The sequence below is a fragment of the Chaetodon auriga genome, chromosome 19 (assembly GCF_051107435.1).
Source record: "Chaetodon auriga isolate fChaAug3 chromosome 19, fChaAug3.hap1, whole genome shotgun sequence".
Classification (NCBI taxonomy): Eukaryota; Metazoa; Chordata; class Actinopteri; order Chaetodontiformes; family Chaetodontidae; genus Chaetodon; species Chaetodon auriga.
Window position 1 is genome coordinate 22,445,070 of NC_135092.1, and position 27,798 is coordinate 22,472,867.

The 27,798-nt window shown below is 46.5% G+C and overlaps 1 protein-coding gene across 1 annotated transcript; it reads left to right on the forward strand.

Annotated features, from left to right (window-relative positions):
* The first annotated feature begins 22,278 nt into the window (after window positions 1-22,278).
* wdr45 (WD repeat domain 45) lies at window positions 22,279-26,893 on the forward strand. Its single transcript, XM_076757962.1, has 11 exons — window positions 22,279-22,429; window positions 22,614-22,730; window positions 22,832-22,906; window positions 23,594-23,698; window positions 24,379-24,484; window positions 24,571-24,665; window positions 24,745-24,824; window positions 24,934-25,142; window positions 25,832-25,933; window positions 26,023-26,168; window positions 26,549-26,893. The coding sequence occupies exons 2-11, from the start codon at window positions 22,682-22,684 to the stop codon at window positions 26,656-26,658; spliced, it is 1,077 nt and encodes a 358-aa protein (XP_076614077.1). The 5' UTR covers window positions 22,279-22,429; window positions 22,614-22,681; the 3' UTR covers window positions 26,659-26,893.
* The last annotated feature ends 905 nt before the right edge of the window (window positions 26,894-27,798 follow it).

Consider the following 27,798-nt stretch of genomic DNA (forward strand, 5'->3'; position numbering starts at 1 on the left):
GTCGTCCACTTCACAACTTCAACGCAAACCGACAGGCGTACTTTAGCTTCACAGAGGAGCCGATGAGCAGAGTTCTGGCATCGGTCTTGGTGAATTTGAAATTGAAATGAACTCACAATAGATGATTAGAGTCTGGATGCAGGAGCAGCCGTCACACTCACGCTACTTATCCTGCATGTGTGAATTTATGCAGCTTTCAGATTGTTCCAGGGAGATCTGAGGACACTGATCATAGAAGAGAAGACATGTTCCCTCCATGTTCTGAGGATCCGAGCGGGCCGCCCTCACACCTCCTCGTATCTTAATTGATAAATGAATTATGATCATCCAGACCGTCCTTATTGCTCCTCTCTGCTCTCTTTTGTCTTCAGGAAGCTGAAGCTCACAGATGTGCTTTTTTCTGACACCATCAGACAAATGATTCACTCAGCTGGAAGAGGGGCGCGATTTTTAATATGGCACCATTAAGAGCGCTGCCCACACCCGTCTCTGGAGGACTCCTACATCAAGAGCTTCTCCCTGACGGGACCTGACGTGGGTGCTATTAATTCTGCTGTCGCTCCTGACTGTTTGCACTCAAAGCCGGCAAACACAGGAGCCACAAAGCTGCTGTAGCTCCTCCACCCGGAGACACAGCAGCTCTGTAAACCCACACCGGAAAATGAGATATCAGTATATATACGGCATATTTGCAAATACAGGCTTACAGATGAATGTATCTGGACCTTATTAGCTGGGAAACACAATGCGATCACAGCATGAAGCCTCTGCTCCACATTCAATAAAAGCTGATAAAAAAAAATACCCCAGAAACTGAATATATTCATGTTTTTCTTATGTTATATTTAGGTGTTCTTCAAAAAAGGGCAATTTGTCATATTTATCGATATCTATATTAATATTCATGAGATCTACATTTCAGCCATTTCTATTCATATTTAAGGTATTTACAACTTTATTTTGACACAATTCACTTTATCTGTCACTTTAAAATGGTGTAATATCATTATTATCACTTTGATCTGAGGTGAAGCAGCTGAATTTCATTGGCTGTTTGAAGCGTCAGTCATCTGCAAACTCAGCTGTGATTGGCTGAAAATTCAAACAGAAAAGAAGGCGGTCCTTCTGTTCAGCTCAGACTCTTATTGGCTGCTCTGGTTGTTAGGCTTCATATGGAGGATCGTGATTGGTCCAGTGAGTCATTTCAAGCCTGGAACTGGAACCAAGATGGCGCCGAATGTTTGTTTCTGCAGGGAAACCACAGAAGAAAAGCTCAGTTTGAGAGGAGAAAACATGTTTCTGTGGATTATTTTCCTGTTTTGGACTAAATATCTTGGCTGCAGTGGATCTTCTGGACCTCTGTGGACGTTTCAGACTGTTTTCATCGATCGGTGGTCGCTGAGAGACGTCAGCGGTGAGTGTTTTAAAAATGTTTGTTTGTCTGCTGTTGGCGTTCATTGAGCCTCCTGCTGTGATTCTATCTTAAAATGGTTTCAGTCAGTGGATCAATGATATTCTGAACTTTCTAACAGCGTTTAATGATAATGATGATAATGTGACGTTATTTCCATTTTCCATTTTCTGATTCTACTTTTACTTTCAATATCGCACTTTTGACTCCACTACGTTTACACGTGACAACAAAAACAAAATATGATCAACAGATAAACTGTGATGTATTATTACAGAAGAAATGACGTCTTTATTGATGGCTGAGGTAAATTTACGAGCTGCTCTGCAGTAAACAGTTATTAACATCAGCTCCACCTTCATCAGCTGCAACATTAAAGCGATGAACACATGAATGCATCCATAACTATAATTTAATAATATCTTATTTAACTCAAGTAGAAGTTTGAATGCAGGACTTTTACTCGTCACAGAGTATTTTTAACTGAGGTATTAGTACTTGTTCCACCTCTGTGCTTCAGTAGTAATAGTTCAGAGACGTGTTCGCTTCACGTCTGTATTTGTGACATTTGCTCCCTGAGTTGGTCCTTGAAGGCGTGGACGGTGTCTCAGATGATGAATCTGATCTGTAAATTCAGGATGAGCTGCAGGCCCGTTGCGGTGGTCCACAGATCTCTCCGTGGTCTCACCCTTACACGCAGCGTATCTCAGACCCGGTCACCCCTGAGCACCAGCAGACCCCTCGGATCCTCCCACCGCTGCCCGCTCACCGTGCCCTGTGCTCCAGCCTGCCGGAGGCGAGCAGACAGGCTGAGTCTGTTGATGCTTTTAAGAAGCACCTTAAGACCCACTTGTATTCTCCGGCTTTTAATGGTGTTTAACCGGTTTTTACCTTCATCTGACGCCTCGGCTTTGAACTCATCTTGTGTGTGGACACATATTTCAGTCGGTGGAGACGACAGTGAAACATAATTGTTTATTATAGCAGACGATGGTGATAAATGGGTCTTGCAGAACGTCTTTTGGTGCTTTGACTCTACAGGGACAGAGTGAATCCACTAATCGCTGTGATTCTGCTGGAAAGAATTGAAATTTCCACTGCTGGTGTGACCTGACAGAGTAGACGTCCTCTGATATCTGCGGTTATTTTTAGGTCTGTGTACATTAACTCCTCCTGCACAGAGGTGGATGCTCGCTCCGGTCCAGCTCTGAATGTGCTGAAGCCGGTGGACGGAGCATTTCAGCTGAAAATGAGCAATGTCAGGAAGCGAAATGGCAGATTTTCCTCTTCAGGCGGGGTGACGGAGCTCAGTGAAGCGCAGGTGAACGAATGTGCTGTGCTGCAGTCGTGGTGTTACTTTCCAAACACACATTCACCACGTTCACCTTCTAAACTCCACTCTGTCTCTCCCACACTCCCGTAATTTGTCAGCTGCACTTTGGACCTTGTGTGGAACAGAAAAGACAGCAGTCGCAGGTCAAAGGCAACAATTCGAGCTGGATGTTTCTTCCCTGTGTGAAGTCTGAGTGCTTCCACCAGAAAACGCTCTCCCACCGCTTCCATTTGCCTGTTTTTCACTGGCCTGCCTTCACCTCACACAACATTTCAGCTCCTGTTCCAGCAGCTCTGCCTTTGAACTCGGTGTACTTTGTGTGACAGCTTTCATCTGCTTACACTGCAGAATAAGAGACAGAAGTGTGTTTGCATAGAGTTTGATGAGGAGTCAGTGATCATCAGCGTGGTTTTATATCTGCATTACGTGCACTGAAACACTCCGCTGGTCTAATCATATATTTATGTTATGCACATGTTTTCTGATTCACTCCTCAGGCTACATCTGCAGCTGCTTACAGTACGAGCTAGTGTGTGTGTGTGTGTGTGTGTGTGTGTGTGTGTGTGTGTGTGTGTGTGTGTGTGTTTTCAGCTAAGGGTCAAGCTCTAAAAACACTTGATCCTACATCTCCCTGTCCGCTCAGCACTCACGTTTCCTTTTGTGACTCAGACTTTGTGTAAAAACAAAGATCCTCTCAGGCTCAGACTCGCAGCGTCACTTTTCCACCGTCCCGGCGGTTCAAGCTGACCTTGGTGAGGTGTTGGAGGTGTGCCGGTCTGCAGCTCCTCTCAGCTCGCTGGGCCTGTGTCTGTTTGTGCTCTGATCAGCTGAGCACACAGAGCAGATGACGTCCACACCTGCTGAACTGGACCTGCGTTACTGAGGAAGAGGAGCTGCTAATGAAGCTCCGCTGATGTGACAAACACCTCATGCAGTAAACAATAAAGTTACAGCATTAACACTAACAAGAAAAACACAAAACATCAAAACAAGTTCAGGTTACGCTTTTGTTTTTCAGGACTGTATTCAAGAGCCTCATTAGCCGATTGACCAGATGTCGTATTCAGTGTGCAAACATCTCATCTTTGGGGAAATCCATATTTATAATTTCTCTTTTTTAGAGCATAAAGGAAAGCTGAAGGTTTTATTTGCTATTTGTTATTGTTTACTTACACTTTCCACAGCCACAAACCGGCTGAGCATACGGCAGAACACATGAAAATCTAACAGTTTCATACTGCACACTACTGTGAAAAGCAGCGTGTGTTGTACTACGTACTGCATTTGTTGAGAGTTTGTAGCAGGTGGTTGAAAATAGGCAGTGTGAAGACTTGGACAGGTGGAAAAGCAAATGAGCGGCCATGAAAGGAGAGACGAAGAGGCAGAATGTGACAATGATTAAACTGTTTATCATAATGTTGATAAGCTGAAAGAAGCCACTTTGTGTTCAGCGCAATTTAAAAAATGCTAGCATGCTAACATGCTAAACTAATGGCGGTGAACATGGTAAACGTCAAACCTGCTAATCGTCAGCGTATTAGCATCATAGTGAGCATGTTAGCACGCACTGCGGCCTCTCAGAGCCGCTGGTTTCAAAGCAGCAGGTGGAGGTGAGGGTGGTGTCGACAGCAGCCGAGCGCTCGCCGTACACGTCTAATCAAAAAGCAGAACGGCGCGTTCCAGCCTGTTCAGTGAACCGTGAAATCACTATTCACCACTTCGTTATTCACGTTTAATGAACGCAGCATCCAGTCCGCCGCCTGCCGCTCCTGAACGGTCACGTGTTCAGTTCACTGACGGTTGCTGCTTCAGTTCCTGCCACAGAAAAAGCTGTTTGGGTTTGTATGCAGTATTTTCTAATGGGTTCATTTATCTGTGTGAGCAGTGACCTGCAGAGGCTCACGTGTAGATCTCTGAACAATCAACATGAAGTCAAGTTTGTTTCCCACCACGACCTCCCTAAGATAAGAACATGAGTGTCCGTGTTAATATGAATACAAATACTCCCAAATATTACTACCAATACCAAACAATGGAACCCTCAAACAGAAAACGAACGCAGAGCGAACAGGAGGCTGCTCGGCGCAGTAAATCCAGCGGACATCGTCCGTCTCCGTTAGCGTCCTCCGCCCTCATTTCCTCGAGCTTTTTAAAAAACTGCAGCCTGGTTGATAAATGCAGCTTGTGTTTGAGGCACAATGTGTCACATCTGTGCCCCCAAAACCGTCATTAATCTGCAGCACAATAACCAGGATGGAGACGAACACTCAGCTCCCTCAAGCTGCTGCCAGCGCCGGAAGAAGTATTCACATCCTCTACTGAAGTAAAAGTACTGATACGACCCTGTGATAATACTAGTAAAAGTGTATAAAAACTCCTGGTGTGTCAGTAAAGTGTTCCTGTCAGAGTTTCTCTCTGCTGTCTGTGGATTCATGTTCCTGCTGCATTCATGTGTTCATTCGTGTTCCTGCTGCATTCATGTGTTCATTCGTGTTCCTGCTGCATTCATGTGTTCATTCGTGTTCCTGCTGCATTCATGTGTTCATTCATGTTCTGCTGCATTCATGTGTTCATTCGTGTTCCTGCTGCATTCATGTGTTCATTCATGTTCTGCTGCATTCATGTGTTCATTCATGTTCTGCTGCATTCATGTGTTCATTCGTGTTCTGCTGCATTCATGTGTTCATTCATGTTCCTGCTGTAGATGTTTCAGCTCATTGAACTCCTTTATATCCTGTTGGTGCTTTAATCTTCATCAATGCTTCAGATTCTAGAAGATCATCACATGTTTGCAGCGCGGCGTCCTGTGAGAACCACGTATCTCCAAAAAGTCTGACGAGCTCAGACAAACAGGCTGTTTTCAGCTTTGTGACGATGATTTTCAGCTGATCCAAGAGGCTTTTAAAGAGTTTATTGAGCTGAAGAAGACATGAAGGAACTCTTCATCCTTCAGTTCAGCTCAAACATTCAACATGAACACGTCTGGAGATACGAGCTTTTCACTGGACAGAAGGGGGATGAAAAACCAATCTGGAAAGTAACTAAAGCTGCCAGACAAATATAGAAGTACTGCACACTGTGTGTGTGTGTGTGTGTGTGTGTGTGTGTGTGTGTGCGTGCGTGTGTGCGTGTGTGTGTGGTCATGCTCTCACACAGTATAAAGATATTTTATGGACGTGAGGACACAGGACGACGCAGCGTCACACTGATCCCCTCTGAAACGTGGATCAACATAGATCCACATTATCACACAGAGGACGACTGAGGGCGTCCACAGACCCTCAGACCCTCAGACCCTCAGACCGTCAGACCGTCAGACCCTCAGACCCTCAGACCGTCAGACCCTCAGACCCTCAGACAGTCAGACCCTCAGAGCCTCAGACCGTCAGACCCTCAGAGCCTCAGACCCTCAGACAGTCAGACCCTCAGACCCTCAGACAGTCAGACCCTCAGACCCTCAGACAGTCAGACCCTCAGACAGTCAGACCCTCAGACCGTCAGACCGTCAGACCGTCAGACCCTCAGACAGTCAGACCCTCAGACCGTCAGACCCTCAGACCGTCAGACCCTCAGACCCTCAGACCGTCAGACCGTCAGACCCTCAGACAGTCAGACCCTCAGACCCTCAGACCGTCACGGAGACTAACGTCCCTCCTGCAGCTGAGCGCATGAAATGCATGAAAGCAACATGAGAAATGATGAGAGATGTTCATTCATTCCAGAGAGTGCTGACGGAGCGGGCGGAGGCACGTAGCAAAGACAATCACTGAAGAATAGATTCAATCTCTCTTCATCGTTCTCGAGCCTCATCTTCACCCACTGCTTCCTCCGTTCGAGTTATTCTTTTATCACAGCGGCCATCACTCTGGGAGTCAGTGATGAGGTGCTGTAATATAACCTTTCCTCCTCTCTTTTCTCTTCCGATGTCATCACGGTTATGGTTTAGAAAGCTCTCACGAGGCTGAAGGTGAGTTTTCGGCTTTTCTCTGCAGGTTTGTAATCAGCGGCTCTGAAACGTACAAACCCTGTTTAAGCAGCAGATATTTCACACGCGCAGGTCTTATTCATTCCACTCGTGGCGCTAACAGATGTCTGCAAAATGCAAATTTACACAGCAAGGTTGACAATTTGCAGTGAATTAGCCGAGCCTTTGAGTGAAGGGTACAAGCTGGCATTTCCGTGGCTTTCAAAGAGCAGGCTGAAGAGCTGCAGCGCTGCCTCCATGAAGACAGCTTTTTATTGTGCGCTGGCTTTTCTGAGTCCAAAAGGTGAGACTGATTAGAGGTTTGAGGTGACCTGCTGTCATCGCGGAGCTGCTGCCTCTGTGAACTCACATCTGATTGTTCCACACACACAGTATATATCAGCAATCTGGGCTCATGCTTATCAGTTAACTTCACAGTTCAGAGGATGAAAACAGACACCGACTGATGAACACATGAAATCCTTTCGAACTCGTGCGTCTGCTGCTCGAACTGGACTGAAAATGTCACTTTTGTGCTCTCATTGATTCTTTCCTTTGCAGTCGATGTGAAGTCCAGACTCCATCAGTGCGGATGCAGGAAGTGTAGCTGCTGCAGCTCAGCCCGAGGCGGAGGAACATGTGTCACATCAATACCTGCCTGACGGACGGAGAGCGAGGAGGGAGGAAGGACGTGGGTGAGAGTCATCATTCGGTCTCTGCTGATGGGTGAGGAGGTGAGTGAGCTGGGAGGTGGAGGCGCAAAGGTTGGGGTGAGGACAAGAAGAGACGAGAAAAGAGGAAGAGTTGGAGACGTTTCAGGCGACAGAAGTTGAGTTTGGTGAAACTCTGAGTGTTTGTGATTCTGCACCAGGTCTCATTTGCATGAGTCACGAGTGTTGTCATCATCTGTGAATGATGAAATGAAGGGAGGCGTGCCCGTCAGCCCGTCGACATATTACAAATCTGATCACATTTTTTTCCCAGGCTGCCCTCCTGGAACACACACATTTCATCTCCTCCATTTATTCATGACTGCTCTGCGGCCGCGGACGTGAGCCGTGTCACCCGAGAGGTGGAGGCGAGGACTCCTGTGAAATCAACATGTGCGGGAGAGGCCCATTGTGCTCGCCGCTCGGCTCTCTCTCCACAAGAAATAAGAGAAATAAATGTAGGGACAGGTGTGAGGAGAGGAAATGTGCAGACTCCCCTCTGCTTTTGTACTGTGCTGCCCCCCCCCGCTCTCCTCAGAGGTCTGGTATCATTTACAAAGATGGAGCTCTTCTCTGTGTGCGTGTTGTCGCTTCCATCGTTCAAACGGGAATGTGAACGAGCCCGTCGCGTCCGCTTTATCGCTTTTAATCAAATCCAATCTCAACGTGTCAGAGCATGTGAACGCATCGCGCCAACGTGGAGCATCAGCGTTGATGAATGAAGGTCGTTTCTTTGTTATTTCACAGCACGAGGGTACACAGTGAAATGCAAACTGGACCCTTTCATGCTGCACACACACAGTAAATACAGTATTTTTACCCAAGAATAACATAAAATAAAACAATATTTACTTCTATACATACACACGAATACACCCAGAGAGTAATGATTCTGTGCTGGATCGTGGAGAGAAACTTCTACCTGTGTCGTCACCCTTCAGCAGGTCTGAGATCAGCAGTGCTTGACGAGCTGCAGGGGGACTGACGGCTCAGCTGAATCCTGCTGGTCACTGTTAACTCCGCATCACCTGCACTAAACGGACCAAAGTGTCCTCGGAGACGAGCGCAGAGCTCTTTATTTAACACTTCCTGTTACGTCTTCTGCTGGAGCTCTGAAGCAGCCATATGTAAAACACAGATCTCATATTCAATCCCAGGGTAGCCGCTGCTGAATTATTAACGCTGAGACGCAGCGAGTTTGAGCCGAGGGTCCGACAAATCCCCCCAGTGCGCAGCAGTCACTGAACCCTCTGAATACTGCATGTACACACACTCATTTATTCAGGGAGGTCGCCATATTAGGTCTCCATTCATCCCTCCTCCTGCCTCCATTTGCTCTCTCTCAGTTTGTGGCCCACACGCCGTCGACAGCCGATGTATCGCCATAAAAAAGGCACTTCTCACAGACAGATCTGCAATATTTAGGACGGCAATTAAACTTTCTACTGCGCAGAAAACTTTTATGGAACACTTTCTGTGTATTAATACTTTAAATCACCATCATACCCACTCATCCCATCAGCTCCTACTTTCATTAACCCTGTCTCATAAAGAGCTGGAGGAAGATGCAATATGACAGCGATACAATGAGAGGAGTCTGCATCGTGATGGAGGACGGCAGAGGGAAACTCTTCGGCAGCCAAACTTAATAAGCTCCGTTTAATATTAACACACATCCTGCAGTTCATTGGTGCCTGCACGGCCACATTTACGAGGACAGAAAGAGACGTTCATTAAAAATAGGATCCTTTAATCAGCCTGTTTGATCTCTCTTTGTGTTGGAGGGAGGACGAGCTGCATGTCCACATACGTCCCTTCACAGGACGAACAGCGAGCGGCTTTGTTTGTGTGACGGATGTGAAAACACAGCGCGAACGGTGTGATCCATCAGTGTGTCTGCAGAGCCTCCACGCACCGTGTCCTCGTCTGCTGACACCTGCACACTGTAAAGATGGACGTGGAAGTAGAAATACCACCGTGTACAAGTACTCAGCCCAGAGAAATCTGTCATTTTATTCAAGTTTCATGTGTTCACCTGTCAGCGACGACACAGGAAGCTCCAGCTGATTGGTCGGAGCGAGGCAGCTAAACGTGACGCGAATAAAACACGTGACCTCGTCAGTGAACACAGATTTTCATCAGCCATGACGGTTTATTGACGACGTCTTGACCAATTAATGTGAGTTTATTGATAATGAAGAACAACTCCCACGATCCCGCGCTCACTGTGAAGGACAATATTTCCCTCTGAATTGTTGCAGAGTACAAATGTGAAGGAGCATAAAATGAAGATATTTAAGTAAAGTACAAGTAAAAGTACTCAGTTACTTCGCACCGCCGCTCCGTCTCTGTCTGACTGCAGACAAACGTGTCCTCTGAGCCACACTCAGTCGCCTCTGTGGCTAACCAACATGCTGCTTTACGGTCAGAATAAACTGGAATCGGATTGAATTCTGGGAACTGAGCTCACAGTATTTCTCAGAAATCTGCTCGAGACAAAGATTCATGGACGCACGGACACAAAGACGATTTGTCCAAAGCTCATTAAAGCTTCGCTGAAACGCAGTTATTATTCTGTCAGTCCGGGGACGGCTGGTCCACTTTGGTCCAGACGGAAACGTTCACTTCGTGGACTGTCTGAGCTGCTCTGGGCAGACGGAGCGTGAAGGTCGCCTGAACGTCACAGCTGAAGAGCAGGTGGACTGTCCTGAGTCCATCACACCGTCAGAAATGTGTCTCCAGCCTGGTCACATGAACACAGCAGCGTCGCATCATTTAACAGCGTCTGTATTTAACGTTTCAGGTGTCGTTTTAGGTGTAAATGATCAAAGTGTGAGACTCAGGGGCCACACAAGAGCTCCTACATGGTCTCCTGTACTTTCAGCTGTCACAGAGCTAACAGAGCTCCAGATGTTCAGCAGTGACATGATGTCTGCTTCTCGTCTCCTCTCGCAGCTGGAATGAAGGTGAGTTTAAGAGCATGAAAAACGAGCTGCGGCTCCTTTTGTTTGGACCGTGTGCTTAACTCTGGCTCCAGTCTGTCAGAGGACGACCACGACGAGCGTCTGTCAGAGGACGACCACGACGAGCAGGCGGACGAGCTTCAGTGCTGTGACAGCGACGGTGTCGACTGATAGATGAAGCATGAGAAGAAGAGACAAATAGAGATTTATGACGTTCGTGTTCTGTGTTGCAGATCATCAAAGGGAAAATTCAGCAGTCAGATTGTAATTATGTCATGGATCATACGTCACACCTCTTCCTCTGTGGTGTCGCTGCAGGAGGCCGTCGGAGAGCCTCTGCAGCACACGGCTGTCAGTCTGTTCATAGAGCATCGATCCCTGTTTCAAACTGTGAGAATGAATGCAGTTAATTAAACACACTTCAGTGCAGTGGACAGACAAAGACACACTGTCCCTCAGTCCAGCTGTTTAGCCCTCAGGCTCGCTAGCTGGTGATAGCACAGCGTCCAGTTTGACACTGGTGAAGGAGAGCTGTGTGAGCGCAGGTCGCTGATCTTAGCTCAGGTTCACAGTGACGGGACGTTTTTCCTTCATGGACACGTACAGCATCATCATCATCATCATCATCATCATCATCATCATCATCATTATTATTACAATAACAGCAGCTGCTCGTGCAGCAGCTCTGCCGTGTGACGTCAGCTCAGTCTCGTCTGTATTCAAGCTGTTTCCTCGTCATTCTGCAGCTGTCGCCATGTTGGCAGGTTCCCTTCATCTGTGCCTTTATCATCTTTGCTCTCTAAATTAATTTGCATTGTGGATTCAGACGTTTTATGTGAATTTATTGGTTTTATAATGAATTTTCGAGTGAAGCGGGACAGATTTAGCTCCTTGTAAAGGGAGGTGGCAGCAGTGCGGACGTGAGGGAACAAGTGTCATTTTCAATAAAACACAACAAATAATTAACATGAAAAGAATCCCTGCGAAACTTTTTAAGTAAAAAAATATGATGACAACATAAAACATGTTATAGATCAAATAGTGCGTAGAATACAGTACACAGTACACAGTACACAGTGCAGGATCTTCAGTCCTGTTGGAGTATTTTTATATTAAAGCATGTGAACACTTCTTCTCCCACTGATCAATACACCACCGGTGCTGCAGCTGCTGGAGAAACGTTGTTAATTAAAGTTTATGTCCATCTCAAGAGATTGTCGTCTCCTCAGGCCAGGAGGAGGAGGAGGAGGAGGAGGAGGAGGAGGAGGCGCTGCCTTACAAGCTAAAGTCAGGGAATAAAACACTGACACGTCCTTTACACAGGGGAAGGTACACAGCATACAGAGCCACCTCAGCTCTGCCGCCATGTGTCTGCTTGTATCAGGTCATTCTGGGTAATCCTGCCTTTATTCTGAGGAACACGCTGAGCAACGTCAATGTCAGAGAAATGTGCCAGATTCAACCCAAAGCCTGACTTTCACTCAGTGTGCCTTTCAGCTGCAGAACACTGCAAATATTTGACTCAGCCGGCAGTTTGTTATAAATAACACAGAGAAACATTTCAGCCAATCTGCTCCTGAGCTTCGGCTCGTTGAACTCACTGTCCTTCATCCTCTGAGCACAAACCTCAGACCTGAACACGTCGTCCTCCGACATCAAACGCATCGTCGGGTTTGTTGGTGGTTTCCTTCTTCTGCAGAGCAGCAGGGGCAGCTTTCAGGTACTCGTCAGCAGTTTGTCCTGTGTGACAGCAGGAAGAGCCTTTTCCCTGAGGCCTCTCACACTTGGTGGGATCAGGAAGGATTTCTGTTGAATCGTCAGAGAGGCGAGTTCACACTGGAGTCTGGAAGCACGAGTCACAAAGAAACACAAAGAGGAACATTTGTTTAAGCCCCATTGACTCACACAGTGCTTGAATTGGGCCGGTGTTCACAGAGACAGACGTCTGTCCAACTCAGTGCTGTTACTTATTACAGCCATGAAAGTACCTGAAGTACTTCACTGAAGTACCATTTCGTGGATTCATACTCCTGCTGCCTTCATGTGTGCACTGCATGTGCATTTTACTGCTGCAGATGTTTGGCTGCTTTAATCTTCATCAATGCTTCAGATTCTAGAAGATCATCACATGTTTGCAGCGCGGCCGTCCTGTGAGAACCACGTATCTCCAAAAAGTCTGACGAGCTCAGAAAAACAGGCTGTTTTCAGCTTTGTGACGATGATTTTCAGCTGATCCAAGAGGCTTTTAAAGAGTTTACTGAGCTGAAGAAGACATGAAGGAACTCTTCATCCTTCAGTTCAGCACATACGAGCTTTTCACTGCACAGGAAGGGATCTGAAGAGTAACAAAAGCTGTCAGAGATCTAGTACCTTGAATACTTAAGTGCTACATAAGTACTCCACTCCAGTACAGCACTTGAGTAAAAGTACTTAGTTACATTCCGTTCCTGAGTCCAGCTCAGAGAATCTGCCTCCGTTATCACACAAATCATCTTAAAAGGTGCAGCAACGTTCAAGGTTGCTCAGTAAAATTCTCTACTGAATTATTGATGGAAACCATAAAATTTCATAAAATAAAAGTTTCCCTGAGAAAACTCCCTCGTTCGTGGGGTGTTTATGTGGCGGCGTCACAGGTCATCGTCACCCCTCTTCCTGGATGTGATGCTCATCTCACTTTAATCTTGTTCATTTCTTCCAAGTGAGATTAATGACATGGGAAAAGCAGATCGATATCCACGTTCCCCTGGGGAGGGAGATTAATGTGGGACGGGAGCCGCTTGAAAGGCAGTTAAGTAGAACACTTCCCCCCAAGGAGATCACTCACATCTTAATTAGCTGTTAATGGGACGCAAAGTGAAATGTGTGCATGAGCGTTTGAATGTGTGCATGTGTGTTTCTGTCATAAGAAGATTGAAAGCCCCTGTATGAACTCTCAAGAGGGCCTCAAAGAAGCTGCTGCCGCTGAGGATCATTAATTAATGATGGCTGCTGACATCTCACTGTTAAACCGTGATAATATTACTGTAGCCTTCTACTACAGGAGCCAGCTGCACTGAGATCACTAAATAATGTGGATGCTGAGCGTCTCACAGCCAGCGCTGGTCATACTTTACTGATCAATACTCACCGTAGTCGTGTATCACAGCCCGTTCTTCCTCCGCCTCCTCTTCTGTGCCGGCTGAAAGGATGAAGACGTGGCAGAGCTGCGCCCGGCTGCATCAGGCCCCGCCGTTACGTCCTGACTGATGCTTTTCTTTCTTCCATGTTCATCATTTCTCTCCTCAGCCTCCCTCCTCACTGCATTTAGTCCACATATATACAGATATTTTTTAAAAGCACCCCCCCATTTAAAAAAATATCATCTGTCCACATGACCTTCATTTTACTAATCATCAGTCTAACCCTAAATGATTCCAAACGTCCAAACGAGCCCTCCGAGCCAGTAGGTGGCGATAAAGCCTGCGTGAACATGATGTCAGATACCAGAGAAGGACATTCTGAGCATGTGCAGTGAGCTTATTTTACTCTGATGGTTGTAATTTGATATCTTGATCAATAGCAGCTGATGATGTAAGGATCACATGACCTGGCAGCGCTAACCAAACGTTAGCTAAGTGGTCGTCCACCGTTGTTTCCGACGAGTCTTGCCTGTTTTTTGGATTTGTGATTCTTGCCTGCTCCCTGACACACTGCCCGCTCTGATCTTGACCTTTGACCTTTGACCTGCCTCACCTTCGTAAACCTTTCACACCTGTGAATTTTTGTAATGACATCACGTGAAGTGCACACGCTCTGCCTCCGGAGTCTGGGTGCAATCCCGTCTGTGTGGAAGAACAACGGCCTCTTTTTGGAGTCCTGACCGGATGAAATGTGAACAGACATCTTTTCGACGCCCCCTGGTGTTTCCACATGGAGACACTGCTTTCTGTGTCCCTGCCGGCTGAGTGACCTTCACAGGTGGAGCTGACCAGAGCTCAGAGGGAACCAATCAAAACGCTGATGGTGTCGTTATTCTGGAGACATTCATCGTCATTGGCTCTGTAGTGACTCTACTGCATTTCCTGTTTTATTTTGTAGTAGCCCTCTTCCTAAGTATTTCTGTCTATGTACTTCCTGTCTTTGTTTTTTCCTCCCAGTTTCACTTATCATCTGTTCTCAATCATCCAATCAGCTCCCAGTGTTTACAGCTCAGTGATCCACTACCTGTTTCGGTCTCTGCGTCATGTGATTGGTTTTGGTCTGCCTCACTTTCTGTCCTGCTCCATGAAATTCTTGAACTTTTGGACGTGGAGTTTTTGTGGGATCCTCGCACCTGAGTCTTGTAATAGTTTGGGTCCTTATGGATCCGTTAAAGCAAAAAAAATAAAAAATAAAAAATGTGTCTATGGCCCGTTTAAATCCGCCTGGGAGAAAGGACGCTTCGAATGATACTCGTCTGTATGTTCATGAGGAACTGCTAATCGCTAATGCTAACATTATACTTCCTGTTTACATCCAAAAAAAATGCCAGGACCTTTAGTCCCAAAACTTTATCCCAAATATTATCTTGCTTGAGTCCAGATCTTCTTCAAACCCTGCTCTCGGCCCACAGAGGCCTGTCGAAACACCACATGCACCAAGGGACTATTTTTACACCGTGATTCTAATTCTGTTCCAAATTCACCTGCGTAACACGTTACCAAACCGCTCGCTGCTTCCTGCAGAGAGGAAGAGCTGCCGTACATTCACTCAAACATATACAGTGTCCATGAGTCATATGCTTACACAACATGGAGTCCTACAGAATCATTAATGTGTAAATCTGGATGAAAGGGGACTGTCTCCCTGTCTCCCTGTCTCCCCGTCTCCCTGTCTCACCGTCTCCCCGTCTCCCCATCTCTCTGTCTCCCCGTCTCCCTGTCTCTCTGTCTCCCCGTCTCCCTGTCTCTCTGTCTCCCTGTCTCTCTGTCTCCCCGTCTCCCCGTCTCTCTGTCTCCCCGTCTCCCCGTCTCCCCGTCTCCCTGTCTCCCTGTCTCTCTGTCTCCCCGTCTCCCCGTGTCTCCCCGTCTCCCTGTCTCTCTGTCTCCCTGTCTCCCTGTCTCCCTGTCTCTCTGTCTCCCCGTCTCCCCGTCTCTCTGTCTCCCCGTCTCCCCATCTCTCTGTCTCCCCGTCTCCCCGTCTCTCTGTCTCTCTGTCTCCCCGTCTCCCCATCTCTCTGTCTCCCCATCTCTCTGTCTCCCCGTCTCCCCGTCTCCCTGTCTCTCTGTCTCCCCGTCTCCCCGTCTCTCTGTCTCCCCGTCTCCCCGTCTCTCTGTCTCCCTGTCTCCCCGTCTCCCCATCTCCCTGTCTCCCTGTCTCCCCGTCTCCCTGTCTCTCTGTCTCCCCGTCTCCCCGTCTCTCTGTCTCCCCGTCTCCCCATCTCTCTGTCTCCCCGTCTCCCCGTCTCTCTGTCTCCCTGTCTCCCCGTCTCCCCATCTCCCTGTCTCCCTGTCTCCCTGTCTCCCTGTCTCTCTGTCTCCCCGTCTCCCCGTGTCTCCCTGTCTCCCTGTCTCTCTGTCTCCCTGTCTCCCTGTCTCCCCGTCTCCTCTCCGCAGGCCTGAGCCGGTATCTGCTGGGCCACAGCAGCGCAGCCGACTGAGCGGACCGGGCTGCAGAGAAGGAGTGGGAGGACGCTCCATTGTTTCGTCAAACGTGGTTTGTCAGGCTGCGTGAGTCAGCCGCTCCTGTCATGTAACGGTTAAAAGAGAGCTTTGTTTTTTCCTGCACTGAGGCAGCGCTGAAGGTGATTAACACCAATTAAAGCTCTGGGGAGAGGATGAATGGCATCACACTTCTCTGTGATGGAGGGCAGCTGTTTAACCAGCTGGCCTATTTCTGCATTACTGAGACAATACACAGCGAGCCACTGTGGGTGAAAATAAAGTAGTTCTGCCAATATGAAAAAGAACTCCGATTTGTAGTAATGATAAGAGCTTGGCGCCGCCGCCCCCCCGCTCCACTGCCAATGCATATCAATCTGCCTGAGAGTGTGTGCCCAGTTCTTACATTAATACGAATCCTTCAGTTTCCAGCGTTTATTATGTGCTCCAGATATCCTGTGAGCAGCACAATCCAATTAAACCAGATCAGGAGGTTAATTGAGGATGACATCATAGCTTGTTCGAGCGCTGGAGAGATGTAATAAGATTGTCTGCTGATATTTTACACCACGACTTAATCCATGATTGTAGCTCCGCGTCCATGTGTCCCCACCCCGAGCAGCTGTGGCCCTGAAAGTCAACACTGACGACTTCCTTCACCGCTGATCTGCACAGAACGAGCTGAGCAGCAGGAGCAGACGACCTCCGTGAACTGTTGACATGCAGCAGCTAAGAGCAGAATAATGTTTATCTGGTCCACACTTCAGTCGTTTCCATCCTGAAATGTCTCAGCAGCATCTATATTTCAGCGTCTACACGTCGGTTTGACATTCATTGTCCTCAGAGGATGAATCCTAACGATTTGGGTGATTTCCTGACTTTTCCTCTAACGCAGTGGTTCTCAAACTGAGGGGAGAGATTAACGAGGGACTCAAATGCTTGCTCAAAAGCTGGATGCGTTAGCTGCTAGCCCGCTAGCTCATGCAGTTTATGTTTACAGTCGCGGTGTTTCCTGTCCTCCTCTGCAAAGACAACATGAAAGCAGACAGGACGAGGGTGTCTCTATGACAGCAGGATCAGACACAAACAAAGACGAAGACGCGAGTCCAGAGGACACTTTTTGGGTTAGACGAACTCTCATGAGACATTTTGAGGCAGGTTTATGAAAGGGGTCAGAGAATTAGAATAACTGAATAAATTCACCAGAATAAATCATCCAGATCCGTCCAACGAGTGCACGTCTGGGTCCAGATACCTTTTGAGATTCAGGTCTGTGGGAACTGTTATTCATTTTGCTGAATGAGCCTCTATCACTGAGGAGACCTTTAGCACTGTGGACTGACCGGCTGCCTCTCAGAGGGCAGGAGGTAAAACTCAGATTACGACTGAGATTCTCGTTGCGTTTCCTCTAAGTGGAAGGTCAGAGACTTATTAGAGCACACAGATGTGTTCCACCTCTGGATGTGTTATTTCTTTTCTCTGCAGCGTTAATCATCGTCGAAGAGCCTCGTTTGCCTCCTTTTTCTGATTAACTTTCTGACCTATTTCTGTCCTCCTCCAACCTCATCCATCATTTTTAACATCAGATTTCTTCTTATTTGATCTTGCAGTATAAGATAAGATCAGATAGGACTTTATTGATCCCACACACATTCAGCATGCACAGTTTCCATAGGTGCACTGCAGATAGACAAGATACACAAAACATGAGCAAATTAAGAGATCGTAATCAATATGACAACATGTGCAGCAATTAGAAAACATGCCTCTAATACACAAACACAACAGCAACAGTGTTTGCAGAGGACACTAAGTCCAAAAAGTCCAAAAGTCCTGTTTTTCTGTATCGCCGTCGTCCTCCTGACAGACACAGAGCTTCACTAACGAACATCCTCTAAATGTCCTGTCAGTCACGATTGACAGGTGAAGAGCTCAGTGGTCTCTTATCATCTCCAGATTCACTTTTTCCTGATGTTTTCATCTTTACACCTGCGACACTAATGACGGCTTTCACTTTTTCCTGTATGTCCACAAACGTCACAGCCAAAATGTTCAGGCTGTAATCCCAAAGTTTCAAAACGGACATAATCACATTCATCATGTGAAGCATTTCCTGCTCCTGCACACACACACACACACACACACACACACACACACACACACACACACACACACACACACACTTCTTCTTCTCTATCTCATTAATGCTTGTAGTTTGGTTTGTTTTGGAGACTCATCACAGGAATGAATAGCTTTCTTCATCAGCCAAAAACACAGTCTGTCCAAGCAATTAGCTCAGTCCCCAAAGGTTTGATCTTACTGAGTTGGCAGCCAGACATTTATGCTTATTTCAAATAAGACGTGCAGCGCAGTTTGTGCCAGCTGGGCTGGAAATCCAGGCAAAACTGTAATCTAGGATTTCTCAGCTTTTTCATTAGAGGTATTATCTGTGCCGTCGCGATAGAAGACTCCCAGTGATTTATCTCAGGCTGACGACTGAGACGATCTTTGACTGCAGGTCTGTGCTGCTCGAGCACAGAGGCAGACCCTCTTTATTCCATCCTCTGGCCTGTAATCTGCTGTTTCACACTCTTTACCACGAACAGACACAGCAGACTTTACTCTGGTTGTTTGTCCTCACAAACAGTTGGTTCCAGATGCTTGGTGACATTACAGGGCTGGTTTTACTTAGTGAACGACTGCAGCCAGCGAGCTAACATGCTAGTGCTAGTTGGTCTCAGCTAGCCGGCTGGTTAGCTTTCATTGAGCTCGGCCGCTGATGGAACGACTGGTCTTAAAGCAGGTCTCTGCTGAGGAGATGTTTGAACTCTAACTGGGGAAGCTAAGCTGGACGGTGACGTACAGACATGCTAACAATAAGCTACAGTAGCGCAGTCGCTAATGGAAGAAAAAGACTGACACAGATTCACTTTGTCCCCATGAGTGAATCTACCAGCAGCCACAAATCCAGAGTAATGAAGGCATTTTGCTGCTGTGACTGCCTTTAAAACTAAAGTTTGTACTTGTGCATTTTTTAATGAATGAAGCAGTGAAAATGAATGTCCATGACTGCTAACAAACCAGTGGCTTATGTGCTCATGGTGATGGTATGATGCTGTTGCAGAGGCTGCACCGTATGCTGTGCATGCGTGGAATAACTGTAGGCGATGTGCGTTTGATGAACTGAACCTCCGTGTTGTTACGTTTTGACTCATTTCAGCCTCGTTCACTCGTCTCTGTCATGTTTCTAAGTGGTTTCTCAGCACGTCCTTTAAAAAGCTCCTGTTCTGTTTCAGCTCACAGGGCTCACAGTGGACGTTTCCAGTCGCCTCGCTGCCAAACCCTGCAAACCAAACAAGTCTGAGCGAACTGTACACGCTGCTTTAAATGCAACTACAGAATCATTAATGTGTAAATCTGGATGAAACCCCAAACATGAATGAGCTCAGCCGACATATAGCGGAGCGTTGTGACGGAACCACAGATTAATGAAAACAAATCTGCAGCAAACTCTGACTAATAACAGCAACCTCACACGTTTCTCAGATCATTACCGAGCCCATACGCCAACACGGCTTTAATTTAGTCCCATGTGGGCCACAACACAAGAACATGATCTGAGTGTCAAACAGCAGTCAAGGTGAAGACCAAAGACCTGACAGAAGGCTAAAAAAAGGAAAAGGGTCTTTGTGTTCAGTGGATGATGAAACATGAAGTCAGCGTGGACCCCGAGGAGCGCCCGCTTTCTCCTCTGTTCATTACTGGCTGAAGTGTTTATACAAGCATTAAAACAGCTGAAATGAAAAGAGATTAATTAAAAAAAGCAAAATAAATGTGATGTGATCAGTCGTTTGTGTGGTTCAGCTCTGTCTTCATTGCTGAGCCGCGGAGCCTTTGAGCTGCATGCAGCCTCCTGCAGTCCAGTGCTTTGCAGCCTCTTTGCTTTGACGTAGCGCCGCGGCCCTATCAGATGAGCTCAAATGGACGCATCATAAACTAGGTTTTATTAAACTCTATCAATTATATAATAAACCTTTTGACCTCTGCTTTAAAGTGCAGTTATAGCCGTGTGACTCAAATGATCTCATCATATTACAGAACTTTGCGTCAGCTTTGCTGTCTAAGAATCTGTTTTGAACCAGAAAACTTCTTTTAGTCTTTGTTAAGATTAGTTTGGCCTCAGAAACACACAGTGAAGGTCAGAAAAAGGTCATTCTAACACTGAAACCCTGTCGGTCCAGAGCGTGACCCCACTGATGACCGGCCTCATTCACATGTGTGAGTTAAAGCTGTCTCTCCTTTCAGGGTGAATCTGTCGTATTTACTGACGTGCGATCAGCTCTGAGGTCAGTGTCGTCACACACTAACGATGAAGAAGACAAATGGCTGCAGGAGCTCCTCCTCCTCCTCCTCCTCCTCCTCCTCCTCCTCCTCCTGCTGTCACGTTTTTTCTGCCTGACTGATAAAACTTAATCTGGAGGATGACGAGAGGACGGACAGCTGAAGAATTCAAACATTACAGTTTCCCCCTCACACACAGGAAGAAAGACATGTTTGATACGACATTATGGAGCAGCTCACCTGTTAAAACTCCAGCTCCAGCAGTGTTCGCCAACACGTCAGCTGACTGGACTCAGGCCAACGGGTTCATAAGCAAACGCTTCCCTGAGTGCCTCCATGCTTATAATAAACCAGGAGGAAGGCCGAGCATGCCCCCTCGCCACTGAAAATGTCCTGATATTTATCACAGATTTCAATTCGCATGAGACTTCTATAACCTGAGGCCATTTTTATTGGCCGTTTTACGGCAGGTAAAAGAATCTGTCAGATTTTCTGACACGGCCCATTTGGACGGCATTAAAGTGATGGAGGTGGTCTGTAAAACCTCCCCCGGCACTACCTGTCCGGTCCAAACATGGCGCCGCTGTCTCTGCTGACTCCCTCACCCACTTTCAGTCTGTCGAGTTCAGCTCTGCTCGTGTTTATGTAAGTAAGTCAGCCAGTATGAAGAAGTCAAGATGAGCTGGGAGACCACAGGTAACTGGGAGAGATTTGATAGGTCAGACAGATCTCACATGATCAGCTGTTTCCGCTGTTTTCAGCCGTCTTATCCCCTGTGCTGCTGTCCTCATGTCGTTTTTAACAAGTCTTTTGATTTAATGAATCCAGATGGTGCAAATGTTTCGTTTACTCTTTATTTTGTCTTTATGGCCTCTGGGAGGACGAGTATTAGTCAGAGTCTGTCCACTTTAGACTAAAACAGTCATTTAAATGGAACCATGTGAGAAGTTTAGAGGCATAAACAGCTCATCAACAACTCTCAACTCATCTCTCAACATCTGAAATGTGACAAAAGCCCAAACTGGACACTGATTTTCACAGAATTTAGTTGTATTTTTAAAGTCAAATCATCATCATCATCATCATCATCATCATCATCATCATCATCAAGTAATCAGTAACTAAAGCTATCAGATCAATGTAGAGGAGTGAAAGACATCTCAGAGGGAAATATTGTGCTTTTACTCCACTACATCCCCTTCCTGTCCAGTGAAAAGCTCGTATCTCCAGATGTGCTGATGCTGAATGTTTGAGCTGAACTGAAGGATGAAGAGTTCCTTCATGTCTTCTTCAGCTCAATAAACTCTTTAAAAAGCCTCTTGGATCAGCTGAAAATCATCGTCTCAAAGCTGAAAACAGCCTGTTTTTCTGAGCTTGTCAGACTTTTTGGAGATACGAGGTTCTCACAGGACGGCCAAGCTGCAAACGTGATGATCTTCTAGAATCTGATGCATTGATGACGATTAAAGCACCAACAGGATATAAAGGAGTTCAATGAACTCAAGCTGAAACATCTACAGCAGTAAAATGAATGAACACATGAATGCAGCAGGAATATTAATTAGTATTTCATTATTTATTATTGTTATTGTTATTGTTATTGTTATTAATTCAGGATGTGAATACTTCCTCCACCAGCACCGTTAGGTCACCAGAGAGCCCTACAGAATGATATCTTGCTCCCTGCATGTGTACGCTGCACTGGAACATGTGACAATAAAAACTATTTGGAACTTTTCTAACATAGAGTGAGAGATGTTTTCAAAATAAAAATATATTTTTTAAATATTTAAAAATTATTTTAAAATGATGTATTAATCAGTCATTTTTTAAATCTTTTTTTTTTGTTGTTCTCACATTAAATTTTCTTGGTCTTTTCGTGTTTTCCTTGACATTTCTTTGTTTGTTTAGTAGAAAAGTTTTCATGAACAGGAAGCGGAAGAAAACCGGAAGCACGTGTCGCCGACGTCACTGCTGGAAAACAAAAACAAATCGACGAATTGCAACACCTCCGTCGCTGTTTTTCTGTCTGTTTGTCGCGTTTCCTGCTCTGAAAACCTTCACATCGTCTCCACTCCTCGTGTTCATGGTGAGACTTTACATATTTTAAAATGTCGGAGTGAAAGCGGAGCAGCAGCCGCGTCCACACCGCGTTTATCGATGCTAACGGGCGCGAGCTAACTGCAGCTAACGTAACAACACTGTTGCTCAACTGTCAGCTGAAGACGTTCAGCTGAAAATGTAGTTTGTGGTCATGTTCTCCTCTGTCTCAGGTTGTCCTCTGGGTCCAGCTGAAGCTGTAGTCTACCGGTAACATCACGGTAACGGTAGTTTAGCAGCCATGGCTCAGCAGAGAGGAGTCAACAGCCTGCAGTTCAACCAGGACCAGAGTAAGCTAACAGCTAACAGCTAACTAAAGCTGCGGTCTGCCTGCAGGACATGGACATGGACATGGACATGGTGTAATCTGGTCTTCTTTCGTGTATCACAGGCTGTTTCTGCTGTGCTATGGAGACAGGGGTCAGGATTTACAACGTGGAGCCCCTGATGGAGAAAGGTCACCTGGGTGAGTTCATTTAGCAGCATTCAGAGTTTTCTTGCAGTTGTTTCAAATGCTAATTAAGACTAATTCTGACGGGTTTTGTGTCTGTAGGGGGGACAGATGAAGTCAGTATAACCTGATGATAACAGTGTAGCTCAATTCATGAAATGCAGAATTATGACATTTGTAATTAAAGAAGAAAATTAGGATAAATACTGTCGAGAGGAGTTCAAATAAAAAGCTGCACCAGCTGAATGGACTGAATGGAGGATGGACAACTTTGTCTACTTCCTGAGCCACAGCTGACCCACTGACCCAAAAATGATCCTTTTCAAATACTTTCGTATTATCTTGTCTGGAGCGATGATTTTTACTGTCCTCTGCAGTAATCAGGGTTACCTGCTGTCATCAAGTAGCAAGTGAGTCAAGTCTGGAAGGATGGCGTCATTCTGCTTCCTGTCACTGAGTTTCATCAGCTCAGTGACTCAGATTGTCGTTAAAAGTCTCTTTGTCGCTGAAACATTCAGAAGGAGGCTGTTATTCACAGTCTCGTGGTTTTCCTGCAGAAGCAGCTCCTGTAGTTAGTGAGGAGATAAAAAGCTGTCCAGATCGATGACTCATGTTCCAAGAGAAGAGCTGACGTGATTTATTTCCCACCTCCACCTGTAATATTAACACTTTTATTTGTGTGTGTGTGTGTGTGTGTTCCAGACCACGAGCAGGTCGGCAGCGTGGCCCTCTGCTCCATGCTGCATCGATCCAACCTGCTGGCCGTCGTCGGAGGAGGAGTCAACCCAAAGTTCTCCGAAATCTCTGGTGAGTTTGATGAAGTCTTCTTCTGCTTCTCAGCGCTGACACGTAAAATGAAATTCATACTGAAAACTGTCATTAGACATTATGACACAAATAACTGCAGTTCCCTCCTTTGAACTTCACACAGAAAATAAGCAAATATTCACATATTTTAGATTAGAATAGAATAAAACAGTGAAGTAGAACAAAGTGTATTAAAGAGGCACTGAAGGAAGAAATAGAATTAATATTTACCAGGTAATACACGGTTACATGTGAACATACTGGTACTCGAGTGTAACAGTACACGGTCATGGTGTTTGGTGCAGTAGGAAAAAAGTACAGATGCATAAAGATTTTCACTTTATTTGATCTGACAGAGGTGCAAAAAGAAAAAAATCTGTTTCTGGAGACTCAGGTTGCATTTTGGCCGCTGGCAGCTGGTAAACTGTGTGCGAGTGTGACTGACTCAGCTTGATGTGCTAACGGCAGCGAATGTTGCTAACGTCAGCACACATTGCTAATATCAGCAAATACACAAACCATCACAGTACACACACACACACACACACACACACACACACACACACACACTCAAAGTTACTGCATGTACAGATAAAAAAGCCATCTTGAAAACTTTATTAGTGAAACCAGATTTAGATCTTTTTCCTCTTTGCCTAAAACAAACTGATGTTTCCCCTCAGTGCTGATCTGGGATGATGCTCGGGAGTCACGTGACCCCAAAGACAAGCTGGTGCTGGAGTTCACCTTCACCAAACCTGTGCTCGCCGTTCGCATGAGGCACGACAAGTGAGTTCACTGCGCTGTGTCCCTGTGCAGCCACGAGAAACACAACACGACCATTTAAGAATAACAGGCATATTGTCTTCTTTCAGGATCATCATTGTATTAAAGAACCGGATCTATGTGTACAGTTTCCCCGAAAACCCGGTCAAACTGTTCGAGTTTGACACCAGAGATAATCCCAAAGGTAAACGGTCCTTCTCTTGCTCTGTTCGTCGTCCTTCCATCATCTCTGATCAACATTTTAATTCTAATTCTTCCTGCAGGTCTGTGTGATTTATGTCCCAGTCTGGAGAAACAGCTGCTGGTCTTTCCGGGTCATAAGTGTGGGAGCCTGCAGCTGGTGGTAAGTCACAAACACAGAACCTCACAGAAACTCTCATCTTCAACGTGACCTGCTTAAATACACCAGCCGTCCACACTGATGGCCATTCAAAAACTGTTTTCTTCTTCAGGACCTGTCCAACACCAAACCGGGCACGTCATCCGCCCCCTTCACCATCAACGCCCACCAGAGTGAGATCGCCTGCGTGGCGCTGAACCAGCCCGGCAGCGTGGCAGCTTCAGCCTCTCGCAAAGGGACGCTCATCCGCCTGTTCGACACGACGACCCGAGACAAGCTGGTGGAGCTGCGCAGAGGAACCGACCCGGCCACCCTCTACTGGTACGTGCTCACACAGTGATGATAGCGCGTGTCAGGTGGTCAAACGGTGTCTGAAACTCCGTCTCTGAACACCTTTCCTACGTTTTTCCAACCTGACAGTCTTAGTTTTGCACATGTAGTCGTAAATCAAAGTGCTGCACGAGTCCAGATGAACCTGCTGGTGGGCTGTGATGGACAGTCAGAGGACCTCCAGTCGTTCCACTTCATCCTGACAGGAAGTCCAGAGTCTGAGCCTCATTTCATCCACCAGTTGTTGAGATGTTTCTGGACCAAACTGGTGGACAGACTGACCTAAATCGCCGTCTCCCTCACCATGTGGTGTGGCTAAAAAGGTCGGCGCCCACGCAGCGAAGGCCGAGACGTCCTGACATTTGTCTCGAGTCGAGCTCCAAAAATGTTACTCAGCGTCTTCTGTGAGTTTGTGTCTGCTGAACGCCCACATCCTTCAGACTGCACACCTCCAGGTTGTAACACCCAAACCGACGTCAGCGGGATTACTTTCGGGAGGGTTACACAACTGTTTTCACACACTGGGAAGTACTTCAGAAGTACGCAGTGGTACCTTTAGAGGCGGTGCTGGTCTTCAGTGAAGCAGGACGTATTCGTGCTGTTTGGTCAGTTGATCTGTTTAAATCCTGTCCTCAGTCTTGTTTTCTCACAGTGCTTCTCGTCTGCTTCCTTCTTTCCAGCATCAACTTCAGCCACGACTCGTCGTTTCTCTGCGCCTCCAGTGACAAAGGCACCGTCCACATCTTCGCACTCAAAGACACCAAACTGAACCGCCGCTCTGCGTACGTCCAGCCCGTCCTCCACACCGTCCTTTAACCCTGCATTGTCCTGAGAATTCATCGCTTCACGTTTGTTCCTCTGCCTCCCGCAGGCTGGCTCGTGTCGGGAAGGTGGGCCCTGTGATTGGTCAGTATGTGGACAGCCAGTGGTCATTGGCCAGCTTCACCGTGCCCGCCGAGTGCGCCTGCATCTGTGCTTTCGGGAAGAACACATCCAAGAACGTCAACTCCGTCATCGGTGAGCAAATGTGAAAACACACAGAATGTTTTTGTGCTGATGGGATTAAAGCAGCACACATTGAATCACTCAGGTGAGTTATTATAGGACAGGTAGGTCCGCTCCCTGGATGCTGTTTACAGGGTGCTCGTGATCCGCTGGCCTTCATTTGATCAAAGCTTCAGTCACATCACACGTAAGTCTCATGAAATCTTTGTTTTTATCGTTTCCACGTTGCTTTTGTCTTCCACGCTGCAGATGGCCGCGGCCACTCGGTGCCCGGCCAGTCACAGCGCTGCATGCCAGCAGAGAAGCTCCAGAATGTGTCATTCACGTTGTCGTATCATTCGACTCAGTGTTGCTTGAAAACACAAAGATGTCACTTCTCTCCCCTCCTGCAGCCATTTGTGTGGACGGGACCTTCCATAAGTACGTGTTCACCCCCGATGGAAACTGCAACCGAGAAGCCTTCGATGTGTATCTGGATATATGTGACGACGACGACTTCTGAGGCCGCTATAGAAACATTACTGGAAGGGGAAAGACGTGAGGACAATGAGGAAACACGAGGAGGACGAGTGAAAATGCCTGGACTTAATGATTATTGTCCCGTTCTGGAGACAGATGGGAAACAGAATCGGAGACGTGTGGAGACACAGACGTCCTGACGCCGAGTGATTTGCTGTAGTTATGAGAGGTTACTCGTTAACGTCAAAGTGAAATTAAAATTCGTTTTTGCTAAGAAATCAGAATCAGTGCATCTTTCCCCAATGTTTGACTTGTTTACTTTGAGAGGTCAGAATTTAAATTTAATTTATCTTACCAATTAATCCATCGTCAAAAAGTTGCTGATTAGTTTAACAGTTGACAGCTGATTCAAGTCTAAGAGTAAATGAAATATTACTAACTGTTTTGAATCACTTCTGGACTTCATGTAGATGCTCTTGGTGGGAATGTTTTGAAGAGCAGCTCTAAATAGTTTTGACATTTGGTGAAAATCTGCTTTCTAGTCTTAAATGAGAGGACTGATCCGACGCTTCGGCTCACAGTCGCTCAGGATGAAGGCTGGAGATGAAGAAATGAGCCTGACTCTCGGCCTGTCGGCGCCTCTAAAGCTCATTTCTTAACACATTACGTCTCCTCTGTTTAATCGGAAGTCTAAAAATGACCTTTTGCCGTTTCACGCCGGTTTATGCGCCGCTCTGTTTCTTGGCTCGGGCGAGCAACTTTCTGGAGTCTTTGCTGGTTGCCTAGCAACCACGTAGAGCCCAGAAGTAGCTCAGCACGTAATTCACGATCAAACAGTGAAATGTTCAGTCTTTTATCAGCTTAAGACATGCCGGCAGGTGGATTCATTATGTTATGGGGACAGGCAGGCTAGCCGTTTCCCCCTGTTTCCAGTCTTTATGCTAAGCTAGGCTAATCACCTGCTGGCTGTAGCATCATATTTAATGGAGTAGATGATATGAGAGTGGTCTAAATTAGTTTGGAGCGTCTGGAGGTTGTCAGCAGCAGTCTGTGGGCTTGTGAAGGCAGATGATAAAAGATGGTGTCGTCTGCGTAGAAATGAACATAAGAGCGTAAACCAAATGTACAGATTAAATGACCTCAGCCTAATGTTGATTATCTGAACCATTAAAACCAGAAGAAA

What these genes read in the sequence shown, in the direction of transcription:
- wdr45 (XM_076757962.1), top strand. Translation starts at nt 22,682, where the DNA reads ATGGCTCAGCAGAGAGGAGTCAACAGCCTGCAGTTCAACCAGGACCAG. An exon ending in GATGGAGAAAGGTCACCTGG is followed by an intron (nt 22,907 to 23,593) that starts GTGAGTTCATTT and finishes TGTGTGTTCCAG; the next exon opens with ACCACGAGCAGGTCGGCAGC. An exon ending in AAAGTTCTCCGAAATCTCTG is followed by an intron (nt 23,699 to 24,378) that starts GTGAGTTTGATG and finishes GTTTCCCCTCAG; the next exon opens with TGCTGATCTGGGATGATGCT.